This window comes from Echinops telfairi, unplaced genomic scaffold, assembly GCF_000313985.2.
Source record: "Echinops telfairi isolate 266 unplaced genomic scaffold, ASM31398v2 ScPeMD7_2291;HRSCAF=2852, whole genome shotgun sequence".
NCBI lineage: Eukaryota > Metazoa > Chordata > Mammalia > Afrosoricida > Tenrecidae > Echinops > Echinops telfairi.
This window is the reverse complement of record NW_022106189.1, coordinates 37,140,913-37,164,018: the sequence shown is the minus strand read 5'-3', so window position 1 is coordinate 37,164,018 and position 23,106 is coordinate 37,140,913. Positions and strand designations below refer to the sequence as shown.

Genomic DNA, 23,106 nt, shown 5'->3' with positions numbered 1-23,106 from the left:
GGTACAGGGTGCCCCGGTTCCGCTGGCCGCCGAGGGGACCCAGCCCGGTGTGGGCCATTGTCCTCCTGGAAAGAGAGCCCCGCTCCGCTTGCCCTAGCCGGAGGGTCCGCCGGTCACTTCCTCGCCGTCCCCTCCTACCCGCCACCCTCGGCACCCGCGCTGGGGGCGAGGTCCGAGGGAGAGACCGCAGGCCAACCCAGTAAAGGGGCAACGCTCGGCTGCTAACCGGGTCTTTTTCGGAGTTTTCGCACCGTCCCGGGTTGAGCGCTGAGCTCCGCCCCTCGGCCCCGGCCCCGGCCCCTCCCGCCGCCGCCCTGGTTCAGGGCGTAAGTGGCACCCAGCCCTGGTGGGAGGAAACGGCCTTTGGGTTGCCCGAGATGGCTTCTCGGTTTTCGCTTTTTCAGTGTAGGCGCAGATGCGTTAGGGCCAGAATGTGGGGCCGGGAGAACTCGCCGCTGGGTTTCTTTCTTGACTGCACCAGGAGGTTGCCTTTCACTTCTGTTTTCTGAGACCTGTTGCTGAGTGCCTCCTCCTCTTACACCCCAAACCCTGACCCGGCTTCTGTTTAACCTTTTAACTGCCCCCATTCCCCGAGTTGCTACTGAGCCTGAGGTAAGGGTTTTACAGAATCCTAACAGAAAGCTGTTAGAGCTCAGGAAGTTGAGAAGTTGGTTTACTCGGGGAGATGAATAAAGACTTGGGGAGCAGACTGGAGTGGACGTGCTTAGTTACTTGTGTTGGATCTTTAAAGGGAAGAAGACGGATCAGTAGCGTTTGAAGGTTGAAGTGAGGTCTCTCCAGCAACGTAGTACTAATGATAGTAGACATTAAAACAGTATGGCTGAGACAGTGGAAAGAGAAGGCTAGTAGCATTTCTGACTGTAGCCAGAAACTAGGCAGGCACCTGGCTGGGCAGTGACTGCTAGGCCCCTTTCAGTGGACAGTGGACGTGGTGGTGGTGGTGGTGGTGATTGAGGGATGTACTTGCATATCATCTACCTAGCTCTCACAGTGAGTTTGTGATCTAGTAGATAAGGCCATCAGTGGTAAAATTCTTGCCTCCCACCTGCAGGAGACCTGGGCTTCATTCCCAGCCAGTGCCCCTCAGGTGTCGCCATCACCTTCTCAGTGAGTGGAGGCTAGTGTGTTACTATAATGCTGAATAGGTTTCAGCAGAGCTTCCAGAAAAAGACATAGTAGAAAAAAAGGTCTAGCCACGGACGTCCAAAAATCAGTTAGAGAAAGCTCTGTGGATCACAGTGGTCTGATCCGTGATCAAAGCGTGGGCATGGCACAGGACAGGACGAGCGTTTAATTCCATTGTGCAGGGGTCACTATGAGTTGGACCACCTGGAGAGCGGCTAACCACAACAATATTGCGGCAGATGCCAGCATGTTAAAAAGCAAAATGATGGTCTGGTTGCTCTCAGGTTGTCCCCAAGGAACCTGAGATTACTTTTGTCAGTCATACAAAATTATGTGGCTTCCTGGAGACCTTATCTGAAGAATGATGTATTCAATAGGCACGACTGGACCAAATTAGTCTGTTTTTTGTTTCTTTACTTTTCCTCCAACGATTTGTTTTGAAGGAGGCCTTTGGCTGCTGAACTACAAGCTTCGAAACCACCAGCTGCTCTGCGGGAGAAAGAAGAGGCTTTCTACTCCCTTAAAGAGCTACAGCCTCAGAAACTGACAGGGCCGATTCTGCCCTGCCCTGTGGGGGTCGTTATGCGTTGGAGTTGACGTATGGCAGTGGGATTTGTTTTGAGAAACTGAAAACCTACTGAAGATTTGAAAGAGAAGCACATTGAATACCTGATAAGTCCTTGTTTACATTGGTACTGTTTTTGCTGTATTAATATTCTTAGTTACATTATTGATATTTTGATGCTACTGCTTTTTCCTTGTGTGTATATAGATGCACACCTATAGACACACGTCTCTGCATGGGTGTGCGCACCACGTTTATGTTGTTTTTTTAGATCACACCCATTTCTTTATTGTTTGTGAGACTATTTGGGAGTGTATTGCTGGTGCACTGGAGCTTGTGACCCCACGTGTCTCCTGTGAAAAGAAAGTTTTTATCACAGCTACTAAAATAACACACCAAGCAGTTGAACACGGACCAAACACTGGGAGCTAATATACAGAATTAACCTAAATGTCCCTAGATGTCGGAATATTTTTGAGTAGTTTTTTTTTAATTGTATGATTTAATCAAAAAGTACACATTGCAGTTAGTTGTCATGTCTCTTTTCTGTCATTTAGTCTAAAAGATAGTTCGTCTGCCTTTAATTGATGTTTTTGTAATGCTCAAGCGAATGGTTTTGTAGAATACCCCCACAACCTAGGTTGTCTCTTCACCATTAAATTCCGATGAAACACGTCTGGTCAGGATAGTCCATAGGTGATACTGTCCATTTCCCTGTGCATCACATCAGGAGACCCTTATTGCCCATTCTTTCAGTGATAATGTTGTGACCAGCTGATGATTCATAAGTAATCTATAGGATGGTAATTTGAAACAGTTTAGTCTCTCTGACTTTTAGTTGCCATCTGTTCCTATGTTTAAGAAAATATACATTTTTTTAAAGAGAAAAGATTGAGGTCAGTCGGTTTGGGGAAATAATTTTAACATTACATCATGGAAAAGGAGCTGTTCCCTAAGAATTGCTTTGCTTTGAGAAACTGGTCTGCAAGCATTAAGCTGCGACAGTGCTTGATTTATAGAGCCTGTCGTTATATACATTCTGTGGTAATCAGCACTTGGCAAGTACACGTGTGTTCCAGCACAGACTTTGGGCTTAGGGTACAATATTGACCCCAAGGTGGTGAGCATGTGGTGGGGAAACACATCCTCCTGGTTACCTCTCATAATTGTTGAAATGATAGCTCTAATAGACGTGTGAAGTGTAATCTGGTTTCACACTGCTCAAAGTGAATTCCATTCATTATCCCCAATCTAGCATAGTTCATGTTGGCCCCACTGAAAAGATTACTTGTATTTTATGCCAACTCATCATGGAACAATCATTGCTGTGAAATACTCTGTAGTTGATCACTACCAGGAAGTTTCAAATTGATTTTTTTCTTAACCTGCATTTGCAACTTAGCCATTTAGATGTCTGCGTCACTCTGTTGTGAATTTTGTCCCCCTGAATCATGTTTTGTAAGCCCCATTTGGGAATGGGTTGCCATTGTTCTGCTTATAGACAGGATTCACTTAGCTTATATTTTAAGTCTGTCTTTTTGAAATACAAGAAAGATTGAACAAACAGAGAAAAGGTGGTGGGAGTGTGTGTGTGTGTGTGTGTGTGTGTGTGTGTGTGTGTGTGTGATGCAAAGTCACTTGGAGATCCCCAAGGAACCAGGAACCCAAGTTGAAGAGACCACGGATCTTTTCCCAGAGCAAACAGGGAAGAACTCCTTCCCTTACAGCTACTGCCCTGCATTCAGAATTCTAGCCTCCTAACCTGTGAGAACATACATTTGTGTTTGTTAAAGCCATACCTATGGTGTTATTTGTGGGGGAATGCCAGCCCCCCCACAACTAATCATGAGTTCAGTAAGCGCAGTTGTACGGTTGAGATATATAAAGACTTCAATAAAGTCATAGAACATGACAGAGATAGGAGAGTAAAATAAAGATATCAGACACATTTCATGGTACCATGCTCACCTCATGGATGGCCATGATCTCAACAACCAGGTCTGCACACAGCATGGGCGAGAGGGCAGGGGAGCAAAATGTTTATTGCTAACCAAGGCTTCCCTGTCTCTTTAGGGGGGGGGCATGATTACAGGTACCAGGTCTGCACACAGCATGGGCGAGAGGGCAGGGGAGCAAAATGTTTATTGCTAACCAAGGCTTCCCTGTCTCTTTAGGGGGGGGGCATGATTACAGGTAACCATACATGTCACAGGAAGGGGGTATACAATAGGCAATACAAGCAATAAGAGGGGGATATACAATGGGCATAGGCGTAGCAGGAAGGGCATGAGCTAGGGGTGTACACATGATAGGAAGGGGAGGGACTAGAGGTATACATGTGACAAGAGGGGCGGACCCTAGATTCATGATGATGGCCTAACCTTGGCCACCCTTGAGTGGGCTTGACCTCCCTGGGCACTCCTTCAAGGAAACAACTTACTACTGTCCTTATCAGAAGGGAGTGGGCCCTACTTGTTGTGGGATAAACAGTGGTGTCTGCTTGCTCTGGATGGCTGATAATCTTTAGGGAGAATAACCCCTGACCTACTTCTGTTGACATCCAAGTGTATAGTCATTTGCCACGTGTAGCAAGCAGCTAAGTTTGGGATATATTTTGGGGAGACAACATGGGAGAAACTCTGTTTCCCATAATTATTGTGATAGCAATGGACAAATGACAGAATTTTGCACTGGGAATGGGGTGCTGCTCTAGCAGACCCCTACAGTGTAGAAGTAACTTTGGAAGAGTAGTATACAAAGGCTGGAAGAGTTCTAAGGTGGCTAATCATTAAAGCTTAGATTGCCTAAAAGAGATTGTTGGTTGAATGATGGATGTCAAAAGCAATTTTGTTGTGGGCTGAGGAGGACATGGGCAAAGCCATCGGGAAAGTCTACAGAGATGCCAGCCACGGAGAGTTGCTGGAAAGGTGGATGTCAAATGTGCTTCTGGTGAGACTTACAAACAAAACGACGATGAACATATGATTGGACAGTGGAGGTAGGGTGATATTTTCTTATGGAATGACAAAGAACCTGTCTGTGTTTGCATCTTTGGTGGAAGGTGGAACTTGCAAATGAAGAACTTGGGTAAGGAGCCACGTGTTTTTTCCATGCCACATAGAGTAAAATACAGGAGGAACGAGATAAACTATGCAAGAGGAACACAAACATAAAGATTTAGAAAGCCCTGTAGAGTAAACTAAGGACACATGTCCCAGATTGTTCACCTAGCGCACGCTGTACCATCTTGTTAAAAAGATTAAGCCAGTGACTGATGGATCTAGCCATCTACCACAGCAGGACACCCATCCCTTAGGACTGAAGGCGACAGAGAAAGAAGAAAAGGAAAGAATGCTGCCTGTTAAGGGCTTCGTGTCCGTTTTCTTCCAAGCAAAAAAGGACCATCTCTGTAGCAGTTCGGAGATCAGCAGGACTGTTGGAAGGTGCGCAGGAAGCAGGGCCTTCTCAGTTACAAAGGATGGGGCCAAGTCTCCTGGATCCCACAGAGTGGGACCAGAGCCTCATAGGATTCAAAGAACGGGATCTTTACTGACTGTTCTAGAATGTGGGGGTGCCATTAAAAGGATGCCAGAGAGATGAGGCCGTCTCCCAAAGGCGAGGGAGTAGAGCTGCCTTGTCCAAAGCCCAGGGGAGTGGGGTCAGCCAGTGCTGAGAGGGAAAGGAAGATGGACTAGGGGAAAGAAGCCAACAAAGCCATCTTCAACTGCCTTCGAGCTGATGCCGACTCATGGCGACCTACAGGACAGCGTAGAACTGACTGCCCTGGTAGTTTCTGAGACTGCAACTGGTTTTTAAAACACTGCTATTGGGACATACCCATATGTAATACAAGCATTACCACAGTCCATTTTAAAACATTTTCTTTCTTTCTTGTTTTCTTCTTTTTTTATTAAAAGGTCATTTTATTGGGGCTCTTACAGCTCTGATTAACAATCCATACATCAGTTGTATCAGACGCATTTGTACATGTGTTGTCGCCATCATTTTCAAAACATTTTCTTTCTTCTTGAGTCCTTGGTATTAGCTCCTCTTTTTTCTCTCCCTCCCCCACTCTCCCACCCTCATGCACCCCTGCTAAATTATAAATTATTATTACTTTCCCTTCTTGTTATTACCTCCCCATTTCCCCCCAACCTCCCCTGCCACACCCTCAAGAAACCCAGTATAGCCCTGATGAAATATACAACTTTCCTTTAGTTCTTTAATGCTTCCTCGCCCCTTCTATCATGACCCAATTCCACCTTGCAAATCTGGCTAGGCCAGAGCATGTACACAGGTACAGATAAAAGCTGGAAACAGGGAATCCAGGAAAGATAAATCCCTCAGGACCAATTTTGAGAGTAGATATACCAGGAGGGTAAGGGGAAGATGGGGGGAGATAGGGGGAACGATCACAATGATCTACCTATAACCCTCTCCCAGGGGGATGGACAACAGAAAAATGGGTGAAGGGAGACATCATCAGTGTAAGATGAAAAAAAAAAAATTTATAAGTTATCAAGGGTTCATGAGGGAGGTAGGGGAAAAAATGAGCTGATACCAAAGGTTCAAGTTGAAAGCAAATGTTTTGAGAATGATGATGGCAACAAATGTACAAATGTGCTTGACACAATCTATGTATGTATGGGTTGTGATAAGAGTTGTGTGAGCCCGCTCTAACTGTAGCGGCCTGAGGTGACCTGCCAAAATGGTTCGCCAGAAAACCCCACAAAATCCTGCAAATCAAGAAGGTCGACCCTCCGGGTCCACTTCAAGAGCACCCGTGAAACGGCCCAGGCCATCAAAGGCATGCACATCCGGAAAGCCAGCAAACACTTGAAATACGTGACTGTGCAGAAGCAGGTGTGCCTTTCCGACGCTACAAGGGTGGTGTTGGTAGGTGTGCACAGGCCAAACAGTGGGGTTGGACCCAGGGTCGGTGGCCCAAAAAGAATGCTGGATGTTTGCTTCACATGCTTAAAAATGCAGAAAGTCATGCTGAGCTGAAGGGTTTAGATGTGGATTCTCTGGTCATTGAGCACATCCAGGTGAACAAAGCCCCCAAGATGCGCCGCCAGACTTACAGAGTTCATGGTCGGATCAACCCATCCATGAGCTCCCCCTGCCACACTGAAATGATCCTGACTGCGAAGGAACACATCGTTCCCAAACCAGAAGAGGAGGTTGCCCAGAAGAAAAAGATTTCCCAGAAGAAACTGAAGAAGCAAAAACTTATGGCTCGGGAATAAATTAAGCTTAAAGTAAAAAAAAAGTGAGAATATTCCACAGCCCAGGCACACCAGTGATTAAAAAAGACAAAAGATCTCTGCCCCCAAGGAGTTTATGTACCTTTCAGAAAGTGTTTTTCAGACACATTTCTTTCTTCTTCTTTTTTTTAAAATCATATTATTGGGGGCTCATACACAATCCATACATCCCATACTCATTTTTTAATTTACTTTCAAGTTAATGATTGCAGTGCCCACAATATACCATCACATCGTTTATCCCACTTCCTTTCTGTATATCCTTTCTGTTGTTGTTCCTCTTTCTTTCTGAAGTTTGCCCTTGGTTGAATGCTCCCCTTTTAATCTCAAGTAGTTGATGAGTCTAGAAGGTGTGCATGTCGGCCTCGTGTTGTAGTACCCTTGTAGACTTGTCTAATGTTTGGCTAGAAACTGAGCCACACTGATGAGTTTCTTTCCAGACCTGCAGGGTGATTGAGGAGCATAGTCTCCGGGATTCCACCAGTCTCTATCAGACCAGTAAGCTTGGTCTATCTGTCTCTCTTTTTGTAGTTTGAGTTTATTCTACGTCTGCCTCCCACTTTATCTAGGACCTTCTAACCTTAGGAGAGCAGTTGGTAGAGGGAGTCCAGCACCGTCCAGTCTTTCTGTTCTCAAGGTCAGGGAGGCAGCTGCTCCGGTGGCCACTGGATGAATGCTTTCATGCATCTTTGATTTTCTTCACTCTTCCTTTTTTCTGAACCGGGAGAGAGGCCAGTATGATCTCAGCTGTGACTCTCCAGAATAGGAAGTAGGACATTGTCTCTGGGAAGCATGTTGTGCCAGGTGGCCTTGATGTCCCTTGAGACCATGGTCCTGGGCTTCCAGTCCCCATCACTTAGTCTCTCAAGGTGTTTCCTTATGCCTAAGACATTTTCATAATTGAATGCCCTCTGTGCTCCATCACATTCCTGGATGCATTTGCAGCATGTAGCGAGAGCCTCTGTCAAGCCTATGTGCATGGACATACAAAGGGTCTTCAGAAATTCTTGGAAAATTCCATTATTTTTTACTTCTGTTTTTCCATGAACTTTTGAAGCCCCCTGTGCTCCCACTCTCTGTGCCATTTCTGTTGGGCCTGTGTATCTCTTCAGGCACTCACAGGTGGATGGATCCCTGTTATGATAGGACTGTGCATCTAACATTATTTGTCTCTGTTGCCTTTAGCTCTTGTGTTCCTTCCAGTGTCTTCCCCTGCCTCCATCATTTTTGGCTCACCTCCCTCTTATTGTATATTGTCTTCTCCTTTACCCAAGTTAATATGCAATACAAATTCTTTATCCTACAGTTCTGAAATCTTCAATGAGTCTTTCTGGTTAAAATCAAGGTGACAGTGGGGCTGTGTTCCTTCTGAAGGCTCTGCTGCCTTTCTGTCTCGTAGAGGCCACTTGCATTCTTTGGCTTGTGGCCTCTTCCATCTTCAAAGCAAGCAGCACGGCATCTTCAACTCGTTCTTGCTTTGACATTCCTCTTACAAAGAACCTTGTGATGGCATATACGCCAGGATGATCAATGTGTCTCAAAATCCGTCACTTGATCACATCTACAACATGTCCTCTGCCATGCAAGTTGGCACAGTCACAGACTGCAGGGTTTGGATGTGGGTCTGCTTAGTTCAGCGCTTACTCAGGTGTGTCTCAGGTGCTTGTTTATTAATGAATCGTCTAAGTTCCCCTTCAGCCTCAGGGAGTTAAGGGACTTCGGTCACTCAAGGAAACAAAGCTGAGGACAATCCACTTGATTTGAAGCAGCTAACAAGAAAATACTTAGGACATATTGAAAGGATTTTTTCTATATATTGTGTTGAGCCAGGGCAATGAAAAGTATGCCGATCAATAAGTACCTATTAAATAGATGGCAAATTAAGGTGCAGTAGATTAAAGGGAAATGATTGTTGTTGTTTTTTAATAGTGTTTTTATTGATTGGGGTTTGCCTTTTGCTCTTAGAGTTCTGTAATAATCCCATCAGTCGGAGTGGTTTTTGTTTTTGTTTTCATTTTTGCAACAAGCTTTTAATACTTTTTTAAAAACCCATATAAGTCGGAGTGTTTTTCTAAACTACTACTCATCCAATAAAGTCAAGCTGTTCCTCCCCCCCCCCCTCCCCAGTGGAAGTGGCTTAAGTGACGCCGTCTGAAATATATAGGCACTGAAGTAGGTAATGGACGCATGGACGTGGTCCATGCCAGACTGCCGCCTGCCTGTCCTCAAGGAGTGCTAGGTCAGCTCCATGGTCTGCTTGCAAGCAGAACATTGCGCTCCTTGGGAAACGAAGCTATGGGCTGGTTGGTGTCCTTGGGCAGGTGCTGTGGTCTAGGGGAACCGGGTTAGCATCAGGTAGTACACCTTAGTGTCCCAGACCTCACCCCTATGGATGGTACCAGTTTAGTTCGTCTTGTCCGATGCAGGCTTGGCCTCCCTGTGTCACTGCCCCGATGGTTTGTGGCAGCCAGCCGGCTCCAGCAGGGAACCAGAAGTGGTCTCTGGCCGGTGGTGGCAGACAGTGCCCAGGATGTATCTATCCCCTTTGCCTACCCCAGAGCCTTGGCTTGCCCCAGGTCCTCATGACCTTTCTGCAGAGTTCTGTTAGAAGGCTCCGTCTTCCGAGTGTCCAGTGATGGTGGGAGGGTGCCACCGACCAAGGGGGTGAAGGTGGCGGTTCTGCTTCAGAGGGGAATCTCCTAGTGCTGTGATGTGACCTCGAGCCCTTGGTGGCACAGTGGTTACAGTGGTTCAAGCCCTGCCCACTCTTGAGAAATGCGTGGCCCGCCTCTTAAGAGGCTTTCGAGTTTATATTCGATCCAGCGTTCACTGCTTTACTCTTCTATTTATCCCTTTGCTGCAGCGAGGCGAGCCAGCGTGTTTTAATAGGGGCAGTTTGGCCACCCCCAGGGGAAATTTGGAATGTCTGGAGACCTTTTTGGTTGTCACAACTGGGAAGTACTATTGTCATCTATCGTTTAGAGGCCAGGGAGTCTGCCCCGCACCCTCCAAGGCACCGGGTGGCCTGGGCAACAGAGCCTGCAGGAGGCTCGGATGTCAGCAGCGAAGCCGGCAAGCCTAGTCCTCCCTTCTAAGATGCTGTGACTCCCCTGCCTGGAGCCCAGGATGGAAAAGCCGGTTTTATCTAGGTGCGCCCTGGTAGCTGGAGCACACGCTTCCTGAAGCTTCGCCCTCTAAGTCACTTGAGGACTGTTTTTCCTTGTTTTTAGTATTTATTTTCCAAGCAGCTGCATGCATCATTTTTATGCACAGTTGATAGTCAACTGTTTTTAATGTAGCCCGACTGACTGTCCTCCTGAGACTGATTAACGATGACCTGTAGGTACCAGAGAGGCTCCCCAGGCTGTCCCGGCACTCATTTGTCATTTCTCCTCAAGCCAAATGTATATATTTTCTGGTATAGATTTCAAAAACCCATGGTAGTGCAGTGGTTAAAGTACTTGGCTGGGAAGCAGAAGGTCCTGTGGGTTGTTCTGCTTGGTCCTTTGGGGTCGCTAAGCCCCCGAACCTCCGAACCTGCAGTGAAGGTGCGGAGGTGGAGGGGTGTGTCTTTTCCATCTTACAGCAATTTGATACCCTAATAGGAAGCAATAACTTGATATTTAATCACCTTTGAAATGATTGTTGAATGAATATCATGGTATGGCTTTTCTATTTTAGAAGTCTGATTAATCAAAAAGATCAGTCAACATCACATCATGAAAAAAAAAAAATATATATATATATAAATTTTTTTTTCTCTTTCCGTCAATGTTTGAGGGTAAAGTAGCTTATCAGAGGTTGGCTCACTTTTCCCTTTAAGACCAAAGAGGAACTATTTTAGGATTTGAGACCCACAGATCTCTGTTGGAATTCCCTTGTGCCACTGGAGCCCGCCAACAGTTGGAGACTCTTGGACTTGAATGGACGAGGCGGTGTTCTGGTCAAGCTCTCCGTTCCAAACAGGGGGCAGCCTGCTGGCCATAGCTTGCTGGCCCTTGCTCTCACATGCTTGTATCCGAGTCTTGGACTAATAATCTGCATTTTAAAAGCTCTTCAAAATGGGAAGGCGGCAGGTGAGAGGCAGCCCTCAGGACTGATGGCACTGTGTTTGTCTTCCCTGTAGAGATGTGGTACGGTGTGTTCCTGTGGGCACTGGTCTCCTCTCTCTTCTTTCATGTCCCCGCTGGACTGCTGGCCCTCTTCACCCTCAGACATCACAAATATGGTAGGTTCATGTCTGTAAGCATCCTGTTGATGGGCATCGTGGGACCAATTACTGCTGGAATCTTGACAAGTATGTTAGACATTAAAATACCAGTCAAAACGTTTAATGTGACCAATCAGTTCATTTCTGGGCCCATGACAGTGACATGTCTGAGTCAGACCAAGGCCCGCAAGAGTGGTTTTTAAGTCATAGGTCCTGTTTTTTATGCGGTGTTAGTGGTGCATTACTTCAAGGATGAAAACCTAATTCTAGTGACAGGAATTCTTGTTTAGAAAAATGTCTGATGTGTGACCCGGTTATTTCTATATCATGATATGTTTATTTTCTTCTCAGTGCTTTCTGGAGAAGAATTGAAGGTCCATTGATAGGTTTTTGAAAACCTAAAATTTAAAAACGTTTTTATTTTATTTTTTTTAACATTTTGCTCAGGTCTCGGGGCATAGTTACAAGGATGGGACTAAGTTTAAGTTATTTTTAGGGTCATAATTAAATGTCAGTACATTTTAAAATTATTATTATCAATGGATAGTGACAAATAAGCAGAAATAAAAATTTTCTATTTTACCTCCCCAAGTAGTTATTACTGATGTATGCATTTTGGTGTAGTTACTATGGTTTCTAGATATATATATGGAAATGCAAATGCATTAAAAAAATAGAAATCTGATATCGCCGCTAATTTGTAACTTTAGGTGGTCTCCCCCCCACCTCCCATCTTGAGGTGGTCTCCCCCCCACCTCCCATCTTGAGCTTCTAGCAAAGTCCCCTCATTTTCTTCAGCTTGAGTGGCTTCAAGGCAAATCAGTCTGTCCGGTAGATGATGACGATACCTTAGTCATAACAGGGGGAAGAGGCAAACTTTCTCCCATCCTTGTCAGGGAGTTTCCATAAATGGCTGTGTTCACTGTAAATTCTGTCACCTGCTGCCGCTGTGGCGAAGTCCTCTGCTCCGTTCTCCATCCTCCTTCCGGGAGTACTGGCTCCCAGGAGCTGCCTTCCGTTTTCTCATCTGAAGTGGGCACGGTAATTCCCTCCTCAAACACGTACGCGCTGACTCAGCGAGGGTACGTGTGGTACCTAATGCATCGTCACTGTGTGATGGACGGTGTGTGCATCCCCAGTCTCGAGGCCCTCCAGAGTGGGGCTGCCCTCTGCCCAGTTTGCTGCCCCTTCTGCTCTGCTGTCTTCCTTCTCCATCATCCTAGTCCTGCTGTAGGGCCCCAGCCATGTTCCTTCAGCCTCTTTCAGCCTGACCCACTTTGGGGGGAGCAGCATTGCAGAAGGGCCCAATGAAACAATGGCTTTCAGATGTTTGTAGCTCAAAGGTAGACATTTAAACTCACAAATGTCCAAGGCAACCATATCAGGTATTGGTTAACACCGTTCTTCTTGTTAAAATATGTTAATAGACCCTCAGATCATAGAACATAGGCTTTTGATTAAGACACGTTATTGCCTTACATTATTCCAAACCAGTTCCATGCTTGTGCCCTCAGCTAGCTTCTGAGGTCTCCGAGAATAGGGACCATACTTTCTAATACATGGAAGTGTGTACCCAGCACTGGAATGAATGACCACACTGTGACCAAGGGGAGTCTTGTTTGGAGCATTGTGAGGGGGTGGGAGTGAGGGTCATCCGAGAGCTTTGGAGCGCTTCTTTTATTTTAATTTTTTAGATTTATTTTTTGAGTGCTTCTTTTTAAACCAGGATTTCCTTTGCTTTGGGGGTGCAATGCTGAGGAGTCCTTGTAGCTGTTGAGATGTGTATCTGGGTAGATACAAGTTACTGTTTGTTTTGTTCTCTTAATTTCTAGGACGTTAAAATAACTAATGGCAGAAACATTAATTGAAGACTGGACAGTAGAAACTCTCTCTTTCCTCACACTCTCTGAGTTAGAAACAATGTTGTAGGTGTGGCAGCCTTCCCTGAAGGATACCCCCTCTCCCACTTCCCGTCACTCTCTATTGTTGGAAGGGAACTCTGAGTATCAGCGACTGTGGCACAGGGATTCCTGGGACTTCCCTTCAAAAGAGTTTTTGCCCAGAAATGATTTAAATGAATGCTGACATTTGGTGTGATTTAATTTAATCACACAGAAGAATTGCTGTCATGTATTGCCAAAAATTTATTAGGTGCCTTTAAATGCTAGGCACAGGGCTTAATTGGCTTGGGGAATCAAAGAGATTTTTCAGTTCTTAATCAGGTCCTGTGGGGATTGCTATCTTCTTGATTTTGTTGATTCCTGCCAGGGAAGCCAGAAAGACGCTCACTTTTAAAGAAGTCACTCGTAAATTTCTAAAACGCATCTGCCCATGATTTATTAATGATGAGAAATTTGTAAAATCTAGAGTAGTTAATAAAAATAAGACAAAAAGAACATTTCTCTAATTCTTAAGTTTTAAAAATCTGTATTATTCTATTTTTGGTAGAATTTAAAGAGCTCTGTTCTTCTGATGTTAACCTTCAGCTCCCCCCTCTACCCCCCACCAATAAACACGTTTGCATGTTTGAACAGGCGCAGCGATTGCTGGAGTTTACCGAGCAGCAGGAAAGGAAATGATACCCTTCGAGGCTCTCACCTTGGGCACCGGACAGACGTTTTGTGTGGTGGTGGTTTCCTTTTTACGGATTTTGGCCACGCTGTAGCCTCTCTCCCAGTGCCGGGGGGCCAGGACAGTGCAACACAGAGACCTGAGTGGAATCCTCAGGAAGAATCCGCTGTGGGATGTGAGGGTTCCTTGTTTCTTCACGTGGAAGCAACTTGGGTAAACAGAAAGTTGACAGCTCAGCCAGTTCCGCAGTTCAGAGCTCCAGGATTGGAAGATCTGTTTGGACTCCTCTTCTCAACCACGAGAAAACACGTTTCGTGGCTTACCTTTTCGTAGAAAATCTAACTGAAGCAGCTTTACAGCTTCACCCAGTCCAGGCCGTCAGGGCTCCTGAGTTGGCGCCCCTACACTGAAGTTTGTGAGATTCTGGGAGAAGATGCAGTGTTGCATGTTTAGAGAAACTATGGGAAATAATGGTTTATTTTTAAGCAGGGCATACTGAACTAAAATCTTTGTTGATCTAATTTTTTATCTAATTTTTTGGTCTAAAATGTGGTAAATTCTACGTTTGCTACATTTTCATGAGTCAGTGCCAAGTAGATTTTGGCTAAGTGTACTTTTGAGGGGAAAAAAAATCTAAATGTGATACTAATGGGGGCTTTGGTTTTGCCATTTAAAAACAAAAAGATCTTTGAATGATGTGACATTTTGTGGATAACCTTCCTGACCTCTGATTATTTAACATGTTCTAAGAGATGTGAATCTGTTGTTTTGTGCATATTATCAAAATAAGCTTGCTAATTCAGATTTCACCCCATCTGTGCTACCTTTCCTCAGTGCTTTCAGTCTATGAAATTTCTGTTTCTTTTAATTGGAAACACACGCAGTGTAACTGGCATGAGTTGAACATTTTAAGCCACATTGGATTAAGACACACGTTGGGCATGAAGGCACAAATAAGAGGATACCGTGCACATCTGGTTAATGTTTTTAATTCTTCACTTTGGCTTACCTAGTGAGTCTTGGGAAACTGTAGAAGCACAGTGGACACTAGACTCCATGGTTAATTTCTTGGTCCTAACGTGGTTCCCAGCAGAAGCTCCTCAGCCCACAGGACTGGGTGTCAACTCCCAGCAAGTGCCTACAGTTTAGTTTTCAGACCTGCCCCACTCTGCCCAGCACGGTTTCCTCCAGGAGTATGTGTATCTGTCGAAAGAATTCAATGTCAGAGCTTTTAAACTCAGTCTTAGCGATTGTAATTTCCATCATGTTGCCTAAGTTTCCCTCTCAGTTTGAAAACAGTGACCTTCACAAGGGAAAGGATTCCAAAAGTGAAGTGACTTACAGCTGAACCCGATTTGTGTGAAACACAATCAGTATTTGTCCTTACGCTGTTTTCAGAATCGTTGTTGGTAGTGACATTGGCATTTTGAAAGGAAAGTTTTTGTTCCGAGAGTAAGGCTCATAACCCATAACTGGTCTGTGTGAAGTAAGTTATCTGATCTGTGTAAAACTATCTGCAGTCTGGGTTTTGCTTAAAAGTAGCAAAGAACACCATCAGGGAAAGTCATAGAGAAAAATTACAGCCACAAAAAATTAACCTGACATTTTTCTTTTTAATTTTGTTATCAGCCCAATTAGACCATGTGTCAAAATTATATTGATATTAAGGTAGATGGAAGTAAGGAGATATGGATTGCAAATTCTCTAATCAGATTATTCTCCAAACCTCCTGTCTTCCTGCTAATCAGATATTTAGTTCAAGACTCCATTTTTCAGATCAAGGAGCTATCGATTGTTTCTAAAAGAATCAGTTTAGGGATTTGGGAAAGGTGGTATCCTTTATTGTGGGAGATGATCTGATCACATCTGTTGAAAGATGGTGCCTATGAGGGGGCTTCAAAGAGTTGGTGGCAAAATAGAATTAAGTGACAAATTTTTCTACAAAATTTTAAAAGCCCCCATGCGCTAAGCTTTTTCCCTAAAGCGTTCTGTTGCTATAACTCTTCCAGCCCTTCAAACGTGTGTTCGAGATGGAAATGTTTGGGCCTTTGTTTCCGTCTGTGTTCTATTTCCTGTATTTTATTGAGCACACTTGGAAAAGACTTCAGCTCTAAGATGTATCTTCAGGGTACTGAATGTTTCATCTCTCACCGTGAGGTACTCACTCTCCTATGAGGAGGCTCTACAAGGTTTGTGGGAAATTCCTGTTTTATTTCAATTCTGTTTTCCCACAAACTTTTTGAAACCTTCTCATCTCTAGTTTTTTTTTTTTTCCTCATCTCTAGTTTTGATGTAGTTTTGAGTTATGAAAGCTTGATGTAAGTTTTTGGGAGAAACTATTTGAACGGCAAAGAATGTCTAGTCCCCTTGTTTTTATTTATCTGTTTTAACAACGTCGCAAATACACAACTATTTGGGGGTGGTTGTTCAGATGGAAAAATATGAGCATTTATGTTAAACATTTCATCCTACTGTATGTAGTTTTTGAGAATGTTTGCTAACATCTTTTTGTTGGAGACATATACAACTCTCCCCTCTCCCCACCTATGCATCCTCTTTTGCTTTTGAGGTGAAGGCATTCATAAAATCTGAAGTCCATATACAAAAGGGTAGTGATTATTCCAAGAGAAAGCTGCCTTTCTCTAGCCTGCCTTCTACTATGTGCTTCTAATTTCATTTTCCAAAATAAAATAAATATATATATATTTCTTATGAAATGTGTAATGAGGAATAGTTCATGCCTATAAAGTACTTTTATGCCGTATTTTTAAATTGTAGGTTAGCTTTTGATTCCAATGCCCTGTCTGGCTGCTCTGGTTTGAATTACGTTATTACACTGCAGTGCATACCAGCCTTCCCTAAGGAACCATTTCCTGGAATGTGAGCCCGGGTGCCATTCTTTATCCACATGCAGAAAGTTTTGTGTATATGCATTTCTTATTTGTGTATTCCGCAAGGCTGGTTGTGACTAAAATCAGCATAACTTTTTTGTATTAGATTATTTCACTAACTGCTGCCATCTAAATGATCAAATCTTTGTACAATGGAGAATTATTTAAATTTTATTTTTCTACTGACATTTCTAATTCTGGTATAAATGTTTATCAATAAATAATTACTTTCAACTCTGTGAGCTGAGATTGCAGTTCTTTTTAGTGGCCAATGAGTTTAATCCTGTGCAATAAAGTCCTCAGACATGTTTCTTGTTTTGTTTTGTTTTTTAATCATTTTATTGGGGGCTCATACAGCTCTTACCATAATCCATACATACATCAGTTGTGTAAAGCACATTTGTACATTCATTGCCCTCATCATTCTCAAAACATTTGCTCTCCACCTAAGCCCCTGGCATCAGCTCAATTTTTTCCCTCTCTCCCCACTCCCCCCTCCCTCGTGAACCCTTGATAATTTATAAATTATTATTTTGTCATATCTTGCCCTGTCCAATGTCTCCCTTCACCCACTTTTCTGTTATCCGTCACATGTAGATCCTTGTAATTGGTTCTCCCTTTCCAAACCACCCTCCCAGTATCGCTGCTCTCAGCACTGGTCTTGAAGGGATCATCCGCCCTGGATTCCCTGTGTTTCCAGTTCCTATCTGTACCAGTGTACATCCTCTGGTCTAGCCAGATTTGTAAGGTAGAATTGGTTGTTTCTTGTTTTTATAACAATTTGTTTATTTTACGCTCAACTTTTTGCTAACTTCAGGTAAAATTCTTTTTTTTTTCCTCCTCAAGATCTGTGACTTTATTAACGATTCATTTTGGAGGCATTAGGAGAACCCAGCTGTGAGATCAAATAAAGAAGCCTTCATTTGCCATCAGTTGAATGTGTTTGCTGAATACATTGTCCTTTCGGCTTAAGAGCAGCCTGGAGAGAAGTTAGCACGGGGGATTTTCATTAAAGGGGGAGAGGGAGGATGTTCACAGTTCGGTAAGAAAACTTACATAACAATAGTTATTCATTTTCTTTTCTGGAAAAAAAATCACCTGTAAAATGACAGCTGTCTTCTAGATGGGGACAAGTGGCACGATTTAAAATAGTTATTCATTTTCTTTTCTGGAAAAAAAAAATCACCTGTAAAATGACAACTGTCTTCTAGATGGGGACAAGTGGCACGATTTAAAATCTTTCTGACAAATAGATCGCCGCACTGCATCCAGCCTGGATGGTCCTCTTCAAAAGGGCGTATGCGGGCGCCAGCTAGGCATCGTGCTCAAGGCCTGTGTGGCGGTGCTCAAGTTCTTCATTCCGAAACTCCTTTATGACCTGAAGGAGTTCCTTGTGCTTCTCAGGCCCCTCCTCCATCAGCGTCCGGATCTGGTCGTTACAGTGATGTGAAATGGACTTCCACAGCCAAGGTGCAAGCCACCGCGCCTTCCTTCCGCAGCAAGGCGGGGGCCCGCTGCCAGGGCAAACCCCATCACGTTCCAAAAGGGAATGAGAGCCGTCGGCCAGACCCTGAGTGCCACCATCAGCATCAGCTCACTGAACTTCTTCAGATGCTCCTCCTGACCCCACGTTTTCTGGGTGATTGGCCCAATGCTGGTCCGGCCCAGGACCGCCATCTGCCCTGCATAGATGCGGTTGGCGCCATATTCGCCTGTGTGATCCACCCGAATTATTCGATCCACAGTCGCCCGGTTGATGGTGTCTAAGGTCATTCCCTAACATACTTTGTGGGTCATGAAAAACCAGATGGAGCGCAGTTCTGTGCTGATGCAGATGGGATTGCGTGGGCTCCTGGCAACGATGTTTAGCCTAGGACACACACCCAGTCTGGTCCAAGATATTGACAAGGGGCACTTTCCAGCTAAAGGACGTATGCCTAGTAGTGCTTGTGTGAACAAACGGGGGTCTGATATTCATTATCTAATGCATTCACTTCTGATTCTGACCCCCTAGTTGAATTATACTCATTTATTGTGGTGAAAAACACCTACCATATCCCTTCTTAGTTTCAACAAGTACAGTGTAATGCACCCATTCTCGCTATTTGATACATTGGATAATCTATGTTAATAGTCCACCACCAGTTCGGTGCCCGGGGACTGGTACGTTATGCCAGCCTCACTCTGAGTGTCACTGACTGTACTCCCAAAGCATTTGTCCCTGAAACATAAACTACCCCCCCAAAAAAGTGTTACTCTGAGAGCAAACAAAGAAGGTTATAGGCGGTTGCACTTCGATTTGTGTTAACCTTTGGGTTCCTGTGAATACTCATTTCCACAAAATAGTATTGATTAAACCTATTTTCAAAACAAACCAAACTCACTGGGATCGATTCGATTCTGACTCTTAGCTTATTTACGAGTATTAAATCAATGCGAGGACATAGCGCTAAAGACTACGAGTCCCAGCATGCACCGCTTCCTGCGACTCCAACAGCCGCACCGAGCCGCGTCCGCCTGGGGCTGCGGGCCCGGAAGTGTCGTGATTTCGGCCATGTGGCGCTCTGCGCGTGCGCAAACTCGGTAGCACCCACCCTGCTTGCTGCCTCCGCCGCGCTTCTATGCTCTCTCCCTAGAGCTCCGCTGCTGGGGGTAGCTGCTGTGATCCCGCGGGTTTGCCTGCCACGTGGCAGTGACATGGAGGAATTCGACTCCGAAGACTTTTCCACCTCGGAGGAAGATGAGGACTACGTGCCGTCGGGTGAGCGATCCCGCCTGAGGCGAGGGGTGAATTGCTCCGCCCCTCACGTGTGGCGCGCTAGGTCCCCGCGTGCATTGGTCCCAGGGGCCCCGGGCGCCCCGGGCGACTGGGACCTGGAGAGTTGCCACCTCGCAGGCCCCGCGCCCTCCCACGCCACCTCGCGCGGCCCCTGGCTCCCGGGACGTGCGCGCGGGCCCGTTCACGCAGCCGCTCCCCGGGGCTGGGCTTCGACGAAAGCGCGGGAACCGGCACGTGAAAACTGCCCTGCCCCTGGGGGACCCCCTCTTGCTGTTTCTGAAAGGCGACCCAAGTGTTAAAAGTTCTCGCGGGTGCTTCCGCCTTGAGGGAATCACTGACCACCACCACTGGCCAGGGCGGCTCCCTGAGATGAGCACTTGCGTGATGGCGGCCGACCGCCAGGCTTGACCATCGGCCAGGCTTGACCATAGGATCGATCACAGGATGAGTTGCAGCGTGCTTCTTGGTAATTTACATCCATCCCTTGTTCTCATCTCTGACTTGTTGGAAACGTTTAAAATCGATGGTGGCCCACGTAAATAAATCTGAACCATCCAGGCCTTTGCTTTTTTTCCATTCTGCCTTTTCCTGAACTTGCCTCTCTCATCAAAATTCTACTTCTACAATCCACTCAGGAGAAGAAACCTACGAGTCGCAGTTTCTCTCGCTCTCAAAAACCCTTCAATACGCCCTGTTTTGTGTTTGTGGAAAGTTAATTGCTAAGCACTCCTCAGCAAAAACAAAACACAACCCCCACTGCTGTGGAGTGACCACACGCGTAGTGACCCCTCATTCCCATTCATAGCGACCCTATAGGACATACTAGAACTGCTACTAGAGTAGCCAAGGCAGACTGCCCCATCGCTCCACTTGCCTTCGGTTACCGGCCCTAAGCCTAACCCACTGCGCCACCAAGACCCCTTCACCCCTCACCAAACAAACGAAACTTACTGTCATCCAGTTGGCTTCGTCTCCTAGTGACCCTATAGTCATTTAATGTTTAACTTCTCCAGGGTAATGGGGTTATTTCCTGTTTACTCAGGTTCTGCACATGTTCACCAATACTTTGTTTCCAAAGTAACAACCAGGTAACTTTTACATCGTTTCTATTTCAGTCAATACTAAAATAGTTCTAGAAGGCTTATGAGAACCAGGGCGTCCTTCCCCACATTTCTGCAGAACCTTAGCCATAAGGAACTGCCTTTCACTCTTATTTTGTAGTCCGGTTGCCTGTTAACTTCCCCCATGGAAGAATGAACTCTTAAAGCCCACCCCTGGCCTCATAACTTTGGTGGGAGTCTCTAGGTGGGTGCAAATGATAACTTGTTGGGGTGCTCCTTGGAGGAAAAGTCGGTCTACTTCAGAAAAATCTGTCCTCAAAAACTCAGTAGTTATCTGCAACACAGTAAGTTGGAATCAACTCAACTGAGTCTGTGACCTCATTTCCCCAACTCCAAACACACTTCTAACTTTTGCCTCAAAACACGCCAGCCTGCTGTTAGGCTGATGCCTTAATTTTGGTTAGGTCAGTATTCAGTTTTGCCCTTTTTGTAATGACTATAAACACTGTAGCAAAATTGTGTGAGATACTTTTTCTGCACAACCTGTTTTCTCTGGAGTTAATAGCTATCATTTTCTGTGATTGTTGATTAGTTATTTACTAATAATTTGATTACCCTGAATACCCAGAGAAATGTCTAACTCTTCTTCCATGATACTCAGATTCACGAGGAAATTTTCACTTGTGTATGACCTGCCCCACACTGACTTGGTTGCCCTTGTTCTGCCTGCTCCCACTTGAAATCTCAGATCTTCCGCTGCCACCACCATTCTGGGTGTGCCTTTGTCTCCCTTCAGTAGTGGACGGTCTGCTCCTTGGGTCCCCTGTTGTATCCAGTGGCTTCTCCTTGTGATTTAAATTTGGATTTCTCTACTGATTGGCAGTGTTTGTTCCTAAATATGGTTGTTGTAGTTATTGTCCAGTCCATTTGGACTCATGGTGACCCATGTGTGCATAGTAAACTGTTAGAAAAGATTTTCAAGGTGTGAGCTTTTGGAAGCTGCTGACCTGCCTTGTGTGTAGTGGTTACTCGTTGGGCTGCTACCCACAAGGTCAGCAAGCAGTTCAAAGCCACTGATTGTTGTTCCACGGGAAAAAGACAAGGCTTTTAATTACTTAAGTAAAGAGTTACAGTCTTGGAAACCCAAGGGTCAATTCTACCCTGCCCTATAGGGTCACTATGCATCAGAATCAACTTGGTGGCCATGTTTGAGTTCTGAGTTTTGTAAGGTGCCTCTGGGTTTGTTTGAACCACCCACTTTCTGATTCGTACAGTTTCCATCAAGCCAATTCTGATTCATAATAACTCCATAGGACAGAGTGGAACTTCACCCTGTAAGTCATGGGCACAGACAGCCTCATCTTTCTCCCATAGAGCAACTAGTGGGTTTAAACCTTCAACCCAGGGTTAGCAGTGCAGTGCTTAACCCACAGTGCCACTGCTTCTTGGCTAGTAAGATTCTCCCCCTCCCCTCCAGAAAACAAAACAAAACAAAACAAAACCCTTTGTCATCTGTTTACCACATCTATATCTTCTTTGAAGGAAAAGCACGCTGGTGGTCTGTTGGAGAAATGTTGGGATGCTAACCTCAACGTTGGCTGTTCAAACCCACCAGCTTGCCCACAGGGAAAGATGAGGCTTCATGTTCTCATAAACATTTACAAAGCCTTAGAAACTCTCTATGTGGTTACTATGAGTTGGAATTAACAGAATGGCAGAGGATTTTAGTTATTACTAATCTATATTTTTAAGAAGCCTTGGTGGCATAGTGGATACGTGTTGACCTACAAACCCACGATCATCAGGTTGAACCTAGCAGCCACTCATCGAGGAATAGATCAGGCTTTCTGCTTCTGTGAAGAGCCCTGGCGGCTTTGTGTGTAAACGTTAGGGTGCAGCTTGAAATCACCAGCCGCTCCGGTGGAGAAGGATGGGACTTTTATAATGGTGAAGAGTTAGTCTTGGAAAACCCCTAGGGACAGTGCTACCCTGTCCTACAGGGTCGTGATGAGTCACAATCAGCTTGATGGGCTTTTGGAGTTTTCTGCTCCTTTAAAGATTTACAACAGTCTTGGAAAACCAAAGGGCAGTTCTACTATGCCTTACAGGATCACTATGATTCAGAATCACCTCGATGGCAGAATGAGTTTATATCTTTGGTGTTATGTCTGTTTATATCTTTTGCCCATTTTTAGAAACTGGCTTCTTTGTTTTCTTGTTGATTTTTGGAATCCTTTGTGTATTCTGGATGCAACTGCATTTTTAAAAGATTTTGTCTTACTTCAGGACATAAGGCTTTTTATTCTCTTAGTAGTGTCTTCATACAAAGCAAGGCTTTTTAAACTTGTCTGACTTACCTCTATTACAGATTGTGCTTTTACTATTATATCCAAGAACCCTGCCTAACCCAGCATTCCAAACATACCTGCCTGTGCTTCCTCCTCAAAGCTTAAGTTTTACCTGGAGGTTTATGATTCATGCTCTGCTCACCTCATTTTTTTTTCTTTTTTGTTTTGTTTTGTTTTGTTTTAATCGTTTTATTAGGGGCTCATACAACTCTTATCACAATACATCAATTGTGTAAAGCACATTTATACATTCATTGCCCTCATCATT

The 23,106-nt window shown here is 44.9% G+C and overlaps 2 protein-coding genes and 1 pseudogene across 4 annotated transcripts in view; 2 read left to right on the top strand and 1 right to left on the bottom strand.

Moving 5' to 3' along the window:
* Positions 1-532: 532 nt before the first annotated feature.
* Positions 533-16,961, top strand: TMEM170A (transmembrane protein 170A). 3 transcript variants are annotated; one of them, XM_045293814.1, is made up of 4 exons: positions 533-612; positions 1,590-1,838; positions 11,105-11,275; positions 13,723-16,961. In XM_045293814.1, exons 3-4 carry the CDS (start codon positions 11,107-11,109, stop codon positions 13,851-13,853), a joined length of 300 nt encoding a protein of 99 aa, XP_045149749.1. In that variant the 5' UTR covers positions 533-612; positions 1,590-1,838; positions 11,105-11,106; the 3' UTR covers positions 13,854-16,961. The 3 variants fall into 3 exon arrangements, with proteins under 3 accessions (XP_045149749.1, XP_012860680.1, XP_004704596.1); XM_013005226.2 differs by having other exon boundaries at positions 552-612; positions 11,105-11,206; positions 13,723-16,889; XM_004704539.2 differs by lacking the exons at positions 533-612; positions 1,590-1,838 and adding an exon at positions 9,433-10,127.
* A 920-nt stretch (positions 16,962-17,881) lies between these two features.
* Positions 17,882-18,423, bottom strand: LOC101642356 (annotated as a pseudogene).
* Positions 18,424-19,232: 809 nt separating this feature from the next.
* Positions 19,233-23,106, top strand: part of CFDP1 (craniofacial development protein 1) — an 86,470-nt gene continuing 82,596 nt past the window's right edge. The window contains exon 1 of the mRNA XM_004704540.3: positions 19,233-19,411. Coding sequence (XP_004704597.1) covers positions 19,348-19,411 — 64 coding nt within the window. The 5' untranslated portion in view covers positions 19,233-19,347. The remainder of the gene's footprint in view (positions 19,412-23,106) is intronic.